This window comes from Vidua macroura, chromosome 7, assembly GCF_024509145.1.
Source record: "Vidua macroura isolate BioBank_ID:100142 chromosome 7, ASM2450914v1, whole genome shotgun sequence".
Taxonomy (NCBI): domain Eukaryota; kingdom Metazoa; phylum Chordata; class Aves; order Passeriformes; family Viduidae; genus Vidua; species Vidua macroura.
The window spans coordinates 30,490,274-30,504,996 of NC_071577.1; the positions used below are offsets into that span (position 1 = coordinate 30,490,274).

The window sequence follows — 14,723 nt, forward strand, 5'->3', positions numbered from 1 at the left end:
TCTATTTCACATTCACATGTATAGTCTCAATTCTTGTGTGACTGCCCAGGTAGATTTTAATTTCATTGCAGGGAGTCGTGATGTATGGACATACCAGTTCCATTAGAGAAAACCTGGGCAGTGCATGAGCTGAAATGCAATGGCAGCACAGTAAGAACAGGCAATCACATAAAGCACATGTGTCCCTGAAGATGCCACTGATCTAAAGAGTTACAGCCCTTTCAGCCTTTCCCTTCTCTGGCAAATCCACACTGGCAACAAAATTAGTTATCCTGTGGTAATATTAAAACAGTTTAACTCCTCTCTTGGGAGAGAAATCAAAAGGACACTGTACTAAGAATGCTGTTAAGGAATCCCTCAAAGACAAATAAGACTCAGATTGAGAGCTAAGAAACAAAATTTGATGTTAGACTAATACAAAGTGGAAAAAAGAAAAAAAACACAACAACATTGAATTTCTGGGTATAAGTTGGTGTTAGAAAGGTATTCTAAAGCAAAACCTGTTTGGCATTTAAGTCCATAAAAGATAATGTAGCTCTAGTATGGCATTGCTTGTGGTTAGTTTTCTCTCCTTGATTAATTTATATTAAAAATATTTTGAACCAAGACACTACTCTGAAAAAAAAAAAAAATAAACCAACCAAAAAAACCCAGAGTCTGGGTATGTGGCCCAACAGTCAAGCCTTCTTTAAAATGAAGCTGCAGAGAAGCACTTCCAGTAGCACACAGCTATTATACAAGGTTCCTACCCTCTGCTCTGTTCCTCTGCTGCAAAGGAATGATAGATGCTTCCCTTAGGCAACTTCTGGAGAGTTTTAAAAATTGAGCTAATCCTGTGAGGTAGTTTGATGGTTGTTGGAGTTCCTGTTAGCTAATCCACAGCAGCTGCTCTTGAAAACATTCTTTGGGGTAACATCACACCCCTGCTTTCAAAATTACGCAGGCATATATTCAGTGAACAGGTTTTATATGTATTTTGATGACTTCCAGTTTTCAGCTGAAACTTAGAACAATATAGAATTTGGCAATCCAAGCTGGGACAGTTTGCCCTTTGACCAATGCAGGGCTGTTCCCTACTGTTATAATAATCATCTGTTTTCTGTTATTCTAGTACAAAATAATTTAATGCTCACAGTATTTAAACATGTGTCACAGTTGATTTAAGGGTAAGTTTTTTATTTTCTTTCTTGTCTTTTAAATTATTTTTTTCTATCAGCATCTCACCTTTTAATTTCATTTATAAGAAATGTTAATGCAATTTCTGGCATTTAAATTTTTCTTATTCTGCATGCACTCATCCCTCATTTTTATCCAAATTTAGTTCCCCTTTTTATGGAAATTATTTATAATAAGAAACTGTCTTTAGAGTGTATTTTTTACATTGATGGCACATCTTCTATCACTAAGAGCTTTCACACATATTTTCCTTTTGCCTTTCAGTTTTGGTTTCTAGCTGGCATTCTGTTCCACATTTGGTCTTGAGATCCTGCAAGAAAGCAATTTAAAAAAAAATAACCCCAGACTTAGAAGGGTTATATCTATTGATGAACCATACAGAGTGCAGGACTGAGACCTTTGGGGCACTCTTGGAAGTTTTGCAACAGAGGTTTTTTTTTTGATGCTTATGACAGTTTACCTCTGACTTTTCAATGCAGTAACAAAACCCCTCTCCCTTTCACTTAGTGCTCTGAAACCAATTCTTACACAGACAAGTGGTCCCACCCAGCTACTGGTCTGGAATGCTTTTGGACACTTAATAGGACTGGACTGGCATATTTTGTAAAGTCATCTTCAGTCACTTATGCTTGAAATAAAGCAAAATGCTTTCAAATAAGCAGTGGCTTTGATAAGCTGTCACAAATGTTTCAGAGTGTTGGCAAGTAAGCGTGTTCTTTGCTTACCTTCATCAGAAATATGGATGTCAGAGAAACAAGAGCTGTGGCCTCCCAAAGAGAGGCTGCTTATTGCAGTGATAACCTTCTTTAAACGATTAATGTCTAAGAAGGGTCATTCTGAGACAGAAAGAAAAACAACCCACGACCTGAAGAGAGCATTTCTCATGACTGAAGGAAAAGATTCCTACCTGAGAGGTTTTCTTCCACCTGGTTATATTTTATGGTCCCACTCACACCAGATGGGAGAGTGACAGGAACAAAACAAACTGGTTTTTCAGACAGCATCTCCCTTTGCTGCTCTGATAAACTGGTTGCAGCAGGGACTGTGGCCGGCTTTCAGGTGGCTTTAATCTGCTCGTCCAGTGAGCAATGAATGACTACAGTAATCGGCTTGGAAGGGCTACAGCCTTCCCAACATAGACACTTATGCTGGGGAGGCTGCACTGGGAAAAAAAAAGCATGAACAGAAAGTGGTGGGGGAGAAAGGGGAACAGATTAAGTCCAGGCAAATGCACTGCTGGCAGGGAAAGAGAAATGAGGTCAAGAGCTAATAAGCAGGAGCAGCACTATCTGCTGAATAGTGTTTGCTTAGTATTAGGCCTGTATTAGAAAAGAAAGAAACAAACAAAAACCAGCAGTGTGCAGAAAACAAGCATTAGCAGGAATGTGTGGCTGCAGGGCATTAGAGCCCACAGAAACACCGTGGCTGCCAGCCTGCCCTGCTGCTCTCACTGCCCACACCTCATGTGCTCCATCTTAGAAAGAGCCAGTGCTGCTGCCTGGGGCAGGGAGGCTGCAGACATCTCCAGGAGTGTGCAGTGGGTCAGGTATTTTGTTTGTCATTTACTGCAGAGCTGCAAGGCAGAGGACATTCTCCTAGGAGTCCCAGCAAGTGCTCTAGCTTGATACCATACCTAGAGAAAACTGGGCCAGGCAATCACCTACCCCTCTGATGTGCAGAGTCTGTTTGCAAAATAAAAGAAGCTTCCCACATGCAGTATTGATGTGGTTTGGCACAACAGAGCCCACACTCTTCCCACTCTCCCTGCAGTCCATAATCATGTGTAGCACACCCAGGCACTGGTGTGAATGTCAGGTAATTAAATATCCCTTTGACACATTTTTTGTACAGGTGGACCTGATCTATAACTCCTTGTCAGTGATTAGTTAACTGTCAGACAACCACATATAAGAGGGCTTATCTCAGGAATGAGGCAGACCTGAAGAACTGTCACCATTCCTGGGAGCTGGCCTTGCCTTCCAACCATACCAGTTACCACCTCCATCTGTCTTGCTTTTATACTCTGATTGTCACAGCCTCAGCAAAACTGTAACACCAACTCACTACACATATACATCCAGAGTAAATTAACTTTTCCTCACCTCAGTTTCCTATTCATCAAAAACTGATTAAACTATTCAATCACCCTTATTAAAAATTATAAATAAATTTATAATAAATAACTTTATAATTTATTCATAGCCTGATTAATAAATTCATAAATAAACCTGAGTATCTGCAATCCCCTTCAGTGTATAATCACCATATATTTCAGGTGACCTAAATGTACCCTGGATTTTCGTGTTGAGCTGGTTAGTTTGCTTGTTTTTTAAGTAGGATGCCTGGTGTATTTCAAAATGGCTTGTATACCTATTTTCATATCATAGAACAATAAGAAAATTGTAATATGAAATGTGAAAATATGAACACCAAATACAAGAGCTTGGACATACAATAACAGGAACAAATCAGTTATGTACATGTTGTTTAAAAACTTTAAAAATAAAATGTGCATCAGCCCCAAAGCCTCCCAAATTTTGATTTTCCTGTGTGTAGAAAACAATGCATAATAAAAAAATCATCCTACATTTAGTAGCAAATGGTACCAGTTCAGGAATAGCTATAATTGTTTGAATAACACTGAACCATGTTTCTCACCTCTCAGGCTTACATACTTTTACCCAGTGCACCCCACTCACTGGGAGGTTCAGTTAGAAATAATTCTCGTGGTGAAGACATTTGTTAAGCTGTTTTTTCTGCTCAGTCTCTGTAGTTCCTCTCTACCTGTGTGTCAGCTTTGAGAAATTGCTGACAGAGGGAGGACAGCTGTCAGGGCTCACCTTGTCTGCTTAGTCCTTTCCAAGGCCAAAATCAGCTTCACCTTGATTAACTTAGTTTCTCCACTACCTAATGGATCTACCCCAATTTTCTCAGCCTTCAGATCACTTACTTAAGTAGAGAGATCTGAAGTGATCTGAATATGGTAATTTCTCACTTTAAATAAGCAGAAGACTGATGAATTTGAATTTTTTAAAACCATTGCATTTCAATATAAATCGCATCCATATGAAATGTGGGACTTTTTTTTGATACAGTGCCAAAATCCTCCTACAAACAACTAAGGTACCTTCACTGTTTTCCATACAAAAAAAAAAAAGGAGTAATACTGAGGCTGCCCAGTGCTAGACAGAATTTACCCTGCTTAATAATAAGGAAGAAAAAGACAACCATAAATGAATCTGAGACTGATGACTTAGAAGGAAAGTTATGCCACAATTAGCTTAGCTAATTATCCAGGGCCCAATGCAAATCATGCTGAAACTACTGGAAAAAATCCCATTCTTGTATTTAACTGGACTTAGAACAGTAACCCTTTATTGGGCAAAGGACCTTTAAAATGTTTCCTACAATAACTTCCTTTCACAAAAACAAAGTAATAGACCATCAAAAAGGCAAAGAATGCACAGAAGTTGATTAGAAAACATGGTGTGTGGTTAGATAACACCTGTAACCTACTAGTAGGTTAAGGATCATCTTGTACTATTCAATTCAGATGTGAATTGAACAGTTTGACATTCACTATCCTTGCTGCTAACTTTTCTGAGTTATGTGTGAGCTGAATTTCATTTAGAAAAATAAAATTGAGTTTTACTGTTAAGAGAGGCCATTCACTCCAGGTAAAATTTCCCCAGTGATCAGAGTACATACATCCCTTCATGAGATCCTTGCTGCAGTAGAATAGCAGAGCCAAAAATGGCAGTATGAAGTGAAATGTAGACCTAGACAGAGATGTGTCCAAGGACCACAGAAGCAAGTTAAGGAAAAGCTGGATTCTGAGACTGGTCTGATACTGATGATATGCCAAGAACATCCATTCCTTCTTAGATTAAATATGGCTTACTTCTCACATACAAAAGGAAAATATTTCTCTAATAATGAATGAACAAACTGAGCACTGCAGCAAACTTGACATCCTTAAATCATCTTGGAGACAAAAAGGACCTAGGTAAGGATGGGGTACAATTCAGGAATAATTTTACAGACTTTATATCAAAAATCAGTGTTTGGTCGGGAGAGGATTTTTGAAGTTTTCTCCCTTTCTGCACATACAACCATTTTCTGTTGTAATCTGTTTGCACAGGCTGAGCATTTAGAAAAATCATAGTAGCAGCATTCAGAGACTCAGAGAACTCTAATGCAAGAAGCTTTTGGTAGAGATTCTGATGGAAAAATATACATAAACACATAAGAGATTTGGAAATTAGATTATAAATTTGCTATTATTTTTGGCAGAAAAGTCCACACTGATCTGAGTTTTGGGGAAAGTTACTGTAATCCTCATGGCCACACGGACACGTTTTAGGGTAGAAGGCAGGATAGCTAAAACTGTAAAAATATTGAACATGTAGTTTGACAGCCTGTCATGTATGTTCTTAATTCTGCTCTTATTCTTCCTCCTCCCTACACCATGACTCCTAGAAAATAGAATGGGATGCAGATGAGAGAAACTAACTCCCCATGATGGGGGCAATGCAGCCTTCCAGCCCCAGACTCTGTAAAGTGCAAGAGGAATCCAACAGTGACTCCATGGCCTGAAATAGCTCAGCAGAGCACACAAGCCCAGGGAAAGGCTCCCACGTTAGCATTGCCTGTCAGCCCTAAAATAACTCAGAAATGTTCTGTAAGAGGGGACCATCCCTTTGGTTTCTGAGTCCCAGTCAAGGAACAGAAAGCCTCAGGTCAAAAACAGCTTCCTTGAGGTGGACCACTCTTCACTGGCCTTTAGCTAATGCAGTTGAAATGCATGAGAGAAATCATAAATGATAACTTTGAGAAAAGATTCATTTCAGATTTATTTTAAATTGATGTTTTCTTACTTCATGTCATTTTTCAGGATGGGAGGGTGGAGAGGGGATGACTATATTTCCAATTTGGTGATCAAGAAATTAACTCATAGGTTTACCAGATGACTTTTTTTATTTATTGTTTTTATTTTAACCTTGTCATACAGAATAGGTGCAGGCATAGCACTAAAGAGCTGTAGACAAATACCCCAGAACACTGGTGAACAAAGACAAATCTTGACATCCCAGGGATCAGGGTACTTTTGCCACCAAACTGAATTTACAAATTTAGGGAAGGCATTATTTTGTCATAAACAAAAGCAATAGTTCCCTTGGCAGCTGTCACTCAGCAGTCTGTTGGACAGGCAGTGACAAACTCTTATAATTTTGGGGAAAAAATCATTTGCAGGTGAAAAATACCAAATACAGGCTTGCTTGTAGAGGGAGGGAGAGGCAGGAGGGGATAATCTCCAGGCCATGAAACAAAACACCTGAATAGACTGATGCCAGATGAGATTGAAAGAATAAAGACCATGATATTGATGGATACTACCTCACTGTTGAATTTATCAGTGGAATTCTGTCACCTCTTCTCTTCATTTTGAACTCTGGTCTTTTAGAATGTGTTTGTTGACATTCTAGTACAGAATTATGGCTTTCATGAACAAATCAATTCTGTCAAATCAGTTCTTTGCCAGATTTCTGAGACAACAGGTCACCTCAATTGCTTACTACAATGTTCTTCTGGTACTTTCATTACCAAAATTCCACTTATTTAGAGTTATCTATCAGTTAGCTGATAGATGCCTGTTCAGAATTATATCTGATAAATCCTGGTAACAGAACAAGAATATTGGCATTTGCTATCAAAACTGTAGTCCCTGGCATTGGTCTCTGCTCTGCCTTTCAGGAGAAAGGAGTAGCATCTGCCTCCTCCCTGTAACATTCTCTGAGGGCTAATATTGGTGGTACTGCAGGTATTTTTCTCTTTCAGCTGTCCCAGTCCTTTCTTGCACTGGTAAACCTTTTCCAGAACAGCCTCACTGCTCTGTACACAAAGCCCTTGGGAAGGTCAAAGCACTAACTCCTTTTTCTGAAACGTGGTTATTAGTTTACACAGTGCTTAAGCACTTAAGTTGCACATACCTGTAATGGGAAGAAGAGGTACCCAGCTGACAAAAGCTTGGAAAAACATGGAATCCACTTACAACCACCTCTGTTAAGGATCCAAAGTTATTTCTGTTTAAAAAGATTGTGTGATTGTAGTAATTACAATAGTCTGAGATATTCACCTTTGACTGTGACCTGAGCACTGCAAGATGCCTGTCCTGTGTTGTTTTCAGCCAGACAAGTATAGATTCCATCATCTTCTGGTAGGGCATCTTGGACAGTCAGTTTTGCAACTCCGTCTTCAAAAGTGGAATGGGCATATTGGATTGGCTGGTCTGCAGACAGAAAGGAAAAGAATTGACTTAATACATCAGCCACAAATTTCCAAAGCACTTCAGCTTTCAGTGAAATCTGGATGCCTAACACCAGCCAGCCTATGAAAGTGCAGAGCCAAATCCCACTCTGTGCACAGCCACTGCTCTCTAGTGACTACAACCAGCAGCACCCCCAGCACAAAGCACAACGTGGTTGTCAGACAAAGCTCACCACCAGATTCACTGCATGCTGCCTTGAGTAGCAGCAAAAGGATAAAGGTTATTTTGGATTCTCTTTGAGATGGATAAGACCAGAACTGTGTGTTTGCTTTAGACATGGTCTCCACCTTGTAATTTGAAAACTAGATAAAATGCAGAAACTAGATAAAATGCAGAGAAAGCTAGATGTGCAAAATCTCTTGGGCATGGAGAAGCACTTAAAGTCCTCCAAGGGGTGTTTTGTAGTGGAAAACATTCCAAGAGAGACAGTAAAATCTGTAATGGAACCAAGAAGCTGACTTACAGAAGCAGTCAATCTACACTACTGTATGGCCAGTAACAGAAGGGTGCAGTCTCATTTATGGTGATGTGACTACTAAAGAAGTTCATTTTAAGAAACTGCTTCCTTGAATTGGTTTGAAATGCTTAAATATCAGTATAGATGGCTTAAAGTTGTCTTGCTATTGTTTCAGGAACTGTCATGAGTCTCAGCCTTACTTTCTGAAATGCTTCTGCAATTTGTTTTCCCAATATTAAATAGTTTCCACTACTGACTCATCTTTGGTTGCTTTCCCAGTGTATGCAATACTTAAGCTAGCCTTATACCTGTGCATAAACATCATGCTGGAAATAGAAATCATGGTCATCTAAGAGAAGAGGATGAGAAATTGTGCAGGACTGATCTGAAGATGTCTGTTGCTCAGGAGTTTGGGGTCAAAAAGGATCAAAATTTATTTCATTGCAAAACAATTTTAAAGGACACAGCTCTGGGGTTTTTAAGAACCAGATCTGCACTATGAGCAGGATAAATTAAATGAGGGGACAGATTTTTCTCTCATCTCTGATTTTTAAAGGAAGCCAACTCAGAAGGCAGTTATTATCTGTGCACTATCTATATGCATAAACAGTTTCATTCTGAAATACAAACATCTGCCAAAATCAGCATCATCCAATACTTGCATATATTATAAAATGTGGTAGATGATCTTCATCCTTTGCTTATAAGCCATCTGTTAAGTTAGTAAATTTTCTATTGCATGAAAAGTTGGGGTGAATATTTAATCAACTACCCAGAAGAATTTTAGAATGAAAGCTCTCCAACCTTTGTCACAGGTCACATATTCTTATTATTGGCTCCTCTGAGCTCATTTTCACTCAGTCACACACAGACTGTTGGAACTATTACACTAAACCACAGCGTTTCTGCATGTGGGAATAGCACTACATTCAAATACGTACAGGCTGAGCTAAAGCCCAAGCAGACAAAGCTTTCTGTTAGAGGACAAGGGGCACTGGACTGCCTTCCTAGTCAGAATGTCTCACCTGACAGGGTCCTTGCCTGGCATTTTGACATTGAAACTGTTAGTGGTGACAAATGATGCTATGATGCCATATCAGAAACACACCCAGGATAAAAGCTGCACCATGAAAATCAGCCTTTATATTTCTGTTGTAGGTAACCAGACGAATAGGGTAAGTGTTCTGCATGGAAAAGCAAAATGTGGACTCCTTTACCATATCCTCAAATTTTGCCAGGGCTCTTTTTCACTTCAGCTCCCAACAAAACTGGCTACTTTTTAGCATTATTCAAAAAATAGTGAATTCACTTACAAAACAGCCTTTTCATTAGACTCCAGAAAAGAACACAAGCGCATAAGCCCTTAGGAATAACCTGCAGCAAGATTCTAAGTTACGTCCACATTATTTTATATTTTGATGTAATAAAAACAACTCTCCCAGTAGTGAAATGTTCCCTTCTCCAGAGGCAGAACAATTAAATCTCCAGGACAGCTTGGCAGCAGGAACAATAACAAAAAATACCTTTCTTTTGGCATGTTATGCCTGAAGAAAGGAAATTTTCCCCTGGCCCATTTATTAAAAGCTTTCTGGACAAATCACAAAGCTATCCTAAAACCAAACACTACTCAGAGAATTGTTATGCTAAAGTCATGGTCATATTGTTCTTAAATTCAGCAGAAAGAGGTTCAATTAAACTTAAGAAGAAAGAAAACCCACACAGAAAGCAATGTGAATAAAAAGTTACTTAAAACAATCATACACTCCTTATTCCTGCAATTGAACAAGAAGTTAACTAGAAAGTATTTTAAAAAGATAACGTAAATTGGAGTTACACACTGAAGTATTGTCACCGAGAGCACACCCAAAAAGTTATTTGTAAGGCTTTGGTGAGGCCAGAACTAAAACACAGGAATTTTACTTTCAGGGAAAGTTCAGAAAAAAACTCAAATAAAATGTAGAGGAAGAACAAAAGGAGAAAAGAACCATCTTGAAAAAGTTGGGAAAAAAGCTTTAATGGTAGATTTGCAGAGAAGAGCAAGAGCTCAGATGAAACTCAGAGTTCAGTCAGGTAGCTCTTATTTGTGCACTCTCTATGAATATGGAAAAACTACTCATCCTTACAGATGGTAAGTAGTAATTACAGACAATGCAGAGTATACATCATCTATTTTTTGTCTCACTTGACCTGAAGGAGAGGTCAACCTGTCTAATGCTTGGAAAATATTTTGAATTGGTATGTAGTCACAGCTGGTACATGGTATCTAAAGTAGTACTTGGATGTAACATTGTACAAGCTGTTGCAAGGCTTTCAGTTCTCAGGTGGTGTGGATTCCTTGGAAATGGGGGAAGGCAGACTGGGCACCATGCAGCCTGTTCAGTGTCCAGGGATGACCAGCCTGGAAGGGAGCAGGTTCTGTTGTTGCCTTCTTGTTTTTTTCAAAGCAGCCTTCTATTCCTGTTTGTTACAATTGATAACTTGGTCTTTGCATTCATTATTTCACCAAGATGTACATTCTTTCCCCACTATTCTGTTCAAATTAATTCTGGTTTGTTTAGAAGACAACTTGAATTCGGTATTTTCTAGTGAACTTCACACATCCTGTTCCATGTGATTTTATTTCTGTGGAGTTCTGCAAAAGTGCTGTATTTTGAACAGTAGTGGGATTGCTCACAGCATATTGCTTTATCCTCTGTCCTAGTAGAGTTCACTTGTGAATATAAAAAGCTTTATATGGCAGACAGGGAGAGCAGATGCTAACACACCTTTTTTTTAAAAACAGAATTGGTCTGCCTGCCTCCAATTATATACTGTGAATATACTGTTTTCTTCATGTGGCCAGACGATGAAAGACTCTACCATGTCATTTTGCCAAAAGCACTGTTATGTCTGCTTGGAGTAATATTTCACAGCTTTCTCCTTTATTTGATCAGGGATATAAATATGAGGAGTTTGTAGTATCTAGCTTGGTGGTAGACAGGAAGGAAATGTTTGCATTCAAGTGGATATCACAACAGCCAGTTTGATCCTTAAGTAAAATAATAATCCTAGGAGTGTACATGGAATGATCAACATTAAACAACTGTTTATAATCCTTTCACGTTTGTATCAAAATGGTATATAAACAGTTACATCTCACAGTCCTACGCAAGACAGAAAAGCATTAAACTACAGTGAAATGTTTCAGCAGCCTGGAATGAAAGTCATGTGCCTGTGTCTTCAGAGTAATATATGATGTGCCTAATTTTTATTATTACGAGAGTTTCTTGTGCTTCTGTTACGCAGACTCATCACTGTCTTTTGATTTAAGAGCAGCGTAAATGCACTGACTCTCACAGAATCTTAATGGCTTGAAATCCAGCTAACAAACAAAAAACCCCACCTACATTGTGATATTGAGCCAACTGCAGTCAGAAGCTTGGATGCAATGTAAACATGATTACAATTACACCCGAACAGGAGCAGACGTGAATTCAGCGAGAAGAAAGATCAGTATAAAATAAACGACCTGAAAAAAGGCAGGGGGGCACAGTGCATCACAGAAACATGTGGCTTATTTATCTCTAGGCTTTGTTTTTCAGGAGGCAACAGTGTTCTGAGTAGAACACAGCTACATAAATGGAGACCATATATCTGTGCCTGATGAGCTGTAAGTCATTTGAAAATCAACCCAAAGTCAGTCATCTGAGACAGGAAGATGCTCTGTATGTGAAGGTAACTGAATGTAAATACATCAGTCAATGTCTAAGGGAGCACTAAGAGCAAGGGTACCTTGGAATATGAACATGAAATGACTGACTCAGAGTTGCTCCTGAGCTGCAGGAAAATTCTTGACCAGCCAAACAGAGATTCTACTCACATCTGTAAAGAAGGAATTTCAGCATAGCCTTCAGACAGAGAAACAAATGATGTCCAATGGGAGAGTGTCAGAACCTTTACTCACATATTTTGTGGTGTAAATAAAGCCCTGGCCTTTCTGTTCTGGACATGGAGTTATTGGGAAGAGGAACAGCCCAGGCTGTGGGAACATACCAATCTCAAGGTCGCAATTCATTTGCCCTGCCACCTTTTTCAGTTAGTCCATTTACTCTGAATAGCTAAAGGAAAACAGAGATCATGTGCAAATAATTAATTTTAAAATAATCCTGGACCAAACATCTTTATGACAAAGTATGCTACTCTTTGTTTATAACCACACACACACACATACAAAGATAGATAGTCTTGGAGAGTCTGAAAAAAAATATCAATTGCACTTCAGGAGTAAAAGAGGTGATCAAGAGTAAGGCTTAATAAATCTTTCTAATGTTTTACAGATTTGGCTTTTAATGGAAAGAGTTCTTAGCCAAAGCATGTAGTGCCTGGAACACTGAAATAATTTGGAATCGAAGCAAAACAGGGATGTTTGGGTCTAACTCTGATATTAGGAGGCAGTTAAGGAAACTTGACTATTCAGCTGTGTAATCAGTGCATGGTAGGAGATTATACAGTCTGATAAAAGTGAAAAATATTTTATTTATTTTAGTCAGATTTAGGCAAATGCTAGAATGTTGAGGAACATATTCTAGTTGAGAAGAAACCAGAAGAGCTTTGATTTCAAGCTCTAGGAACAGAGCTGCTAACACTAATTAGGACCTACCCAGCTGATTGAAGGGTGGAATCAGGCATTGGTCTCCTCCCTACCTTAAAGAGTGAAATACTCAGACTGAAAAGCATAAACACATATATTGAAAAATTAATGATGTTTAAATGATCACTTGCTTTCCTATATCCACCTTAAGGTTGTTTGCATTGTACAGCTGGAATTGTGCATTTTGTTTTCAGCTGGTCTGATTGTGATGCTAATAATGCCAAGGTCGCACGTTTGATCCCTGTATGGGCCGTTCATGTAAGAGTTGGACTTCCACCACAGAATATTTTGTTATTCTGTGATACTTTGCTTAGAGCTTACTGTCTCTGCAGGGTCATGATGCCAACCTGTTAGGCTTGGAACAGAAGCTCCTGCCAAAGGCAGGGGGGCAGCACAGGATTCAGCACAGAGCAGCAGCAGCACAGCCTTGTCACTGCGCTGCAAGGGCTGTGTGGCACAGCCCAGGTAACTGACCTGGCACAGGGATGTCACCAGCAGCAGCAGCAGCACAGCTGTGTGACACAGCCCAGGTATCTGACCTGGCACAGGGATGTCACCACCAGCAGCAGCAGCACAGCTGTGTGACACAGCCCAGGTAACTCACCTGGCACAGCTGTGTGACACAGCCCAGGTAACTCACCTGGCACAGCTGTGTGGCACAGCCCAGGTAGCTCACCTGGCACAGCCGTGTGACACAGCCCAGGTATCTGACCTGGCACAGCCGTGTGGCACAGCCCAGGTAACTCACCTGGCACAGCCGTGTGGCACAGCCCAGGTATCTGACCTGGCACAGCCGTGCCGCCAGCGCCCCCTGCTGGACGCTTTGCAGAACTGCGGCCGCACAGCCCCTGTTCGCAGCGCCTTCCGTGCGCTCGGTGCTCCTGTAAAGGGTTTTCCTCAAGTGTCCCAGCGGGCTGTATTTGGGTGATTTAGCGCACTTTGGGGCGTCAGTGCGTTCATGCAGGTGTTGCAGAGCAGGGGATTCCTTACCATTGAGAAGCCATGTGATGTGGGGCACAGGGACCCCTCCCACAGAGCACTGCAGCACAAAGTCTTGCCCTTCACTCACAGTGCATCCTTTCAAGACACTGGAAAAGCACGGAGCAACCTCTTCAACTTTAGGCCCTTGAAAAGCAAAATGAAAACAGTTCCTTTAACTGAAATTGATGAAATTAGCTTTACCACTTAGAGCCTTTTTCTAAGTATGCTTAGATGACGTGGCTGGGCTAGCCATGGTGAAATGTTTTATTGGGGGATAGAAAACATTTTGAGCAGCAGACTGGTATAAAGAAGGGATTCTTCTCTCATCTCCTAGGCAGGCATTGCTGGGCTTCAAGCTCTGTTTTAGGTGGTGATTTCCTACGCCAGAATCCATCATTTGCAGCCCATCACTAGCATATTAGCAGAGAGCTCAGCACAAAGAAGAGGATGGACAATTCTCTCCTCTTGTCTGTCTTCTCCCAGTCCCTCTCCCAGTGAGAAACAGTGTGGCTTAAGGATGCAGTTTATAGGTCTCTCATGAGACAGAAAGAAATTATCTTGGGTATCCTGGTTTAACTTCAGGCACAGTAAATAGAGAAAAATTGCATGAACATGGATCCAGAACAAAACTTAAAACCAGGCGAAAACATTAGGAAAACTGAGGACAGGATTTGCTAGACCCAACAAAAATTTCAATCAGATCAGTAAGACACTGCTGGCAAGCTTAAAATAATTTGTTACTGGGACATGTTCTTGAATTTAGCAAATAATAATTCTCATTCCTTCCCCTTTCTTCTTATTCACTCCACTGCACAGAATTGGTTTGTACTCAAAAAACATTTCAAATTTGGGGTGCAGAAATGCTAAGCAACTTCAGAAAAACTAAATGCAGAACAACAATAAACCCACTGACAGGCTGTATTAAATACAAGCATGAACAGGAAACCTGAGTAGAGAATAGGCCTCCCTGTGTGCAAACCATGTATTGAGATGGTTTTAGCTGTACAAACAACAAAACCCACAATATGTCAGAAGGGAAACTGATGCAGAAAGTGGCTTGCCAGCTCTCACACACCACTTTATTCACAGAGGTAGGAATCAGAATTAACCTGCACTGAGAAGTCAAATAAAAATTATGTATTAACCACCAT

General features: G+C 40.0%; 1 protein-coding gene across 2 annotated transcripts in view; it reads right to left on the reverse strand.

Moving 5' to 3' along the window:
* MYLK (myosin light chain kinase) overlaps nt 1–14,723 on the reverse strand; it is a 197,797-nt gene that overhangs the window by 91,175 nt on the left and 91,899 nt on the right. For both annotated transcript variants that reach the window (XM_053982447.1, XM_053982448.1), the window contains 2 exons: nt 13,582–13,716; nt 7,313–7,465 (listed from right to left, as the gene is read on the reverse strand). In XM_053982447.1, the coding sequence (XP_053838422.1) occupies nt 7,313–7,465; nt 13,582–13,716 (288 nt within the window). The remainder of the gene's footprint in view (nt 1–7,312; nt 7,466–13,581; nt 13,717–14,723) is intronic.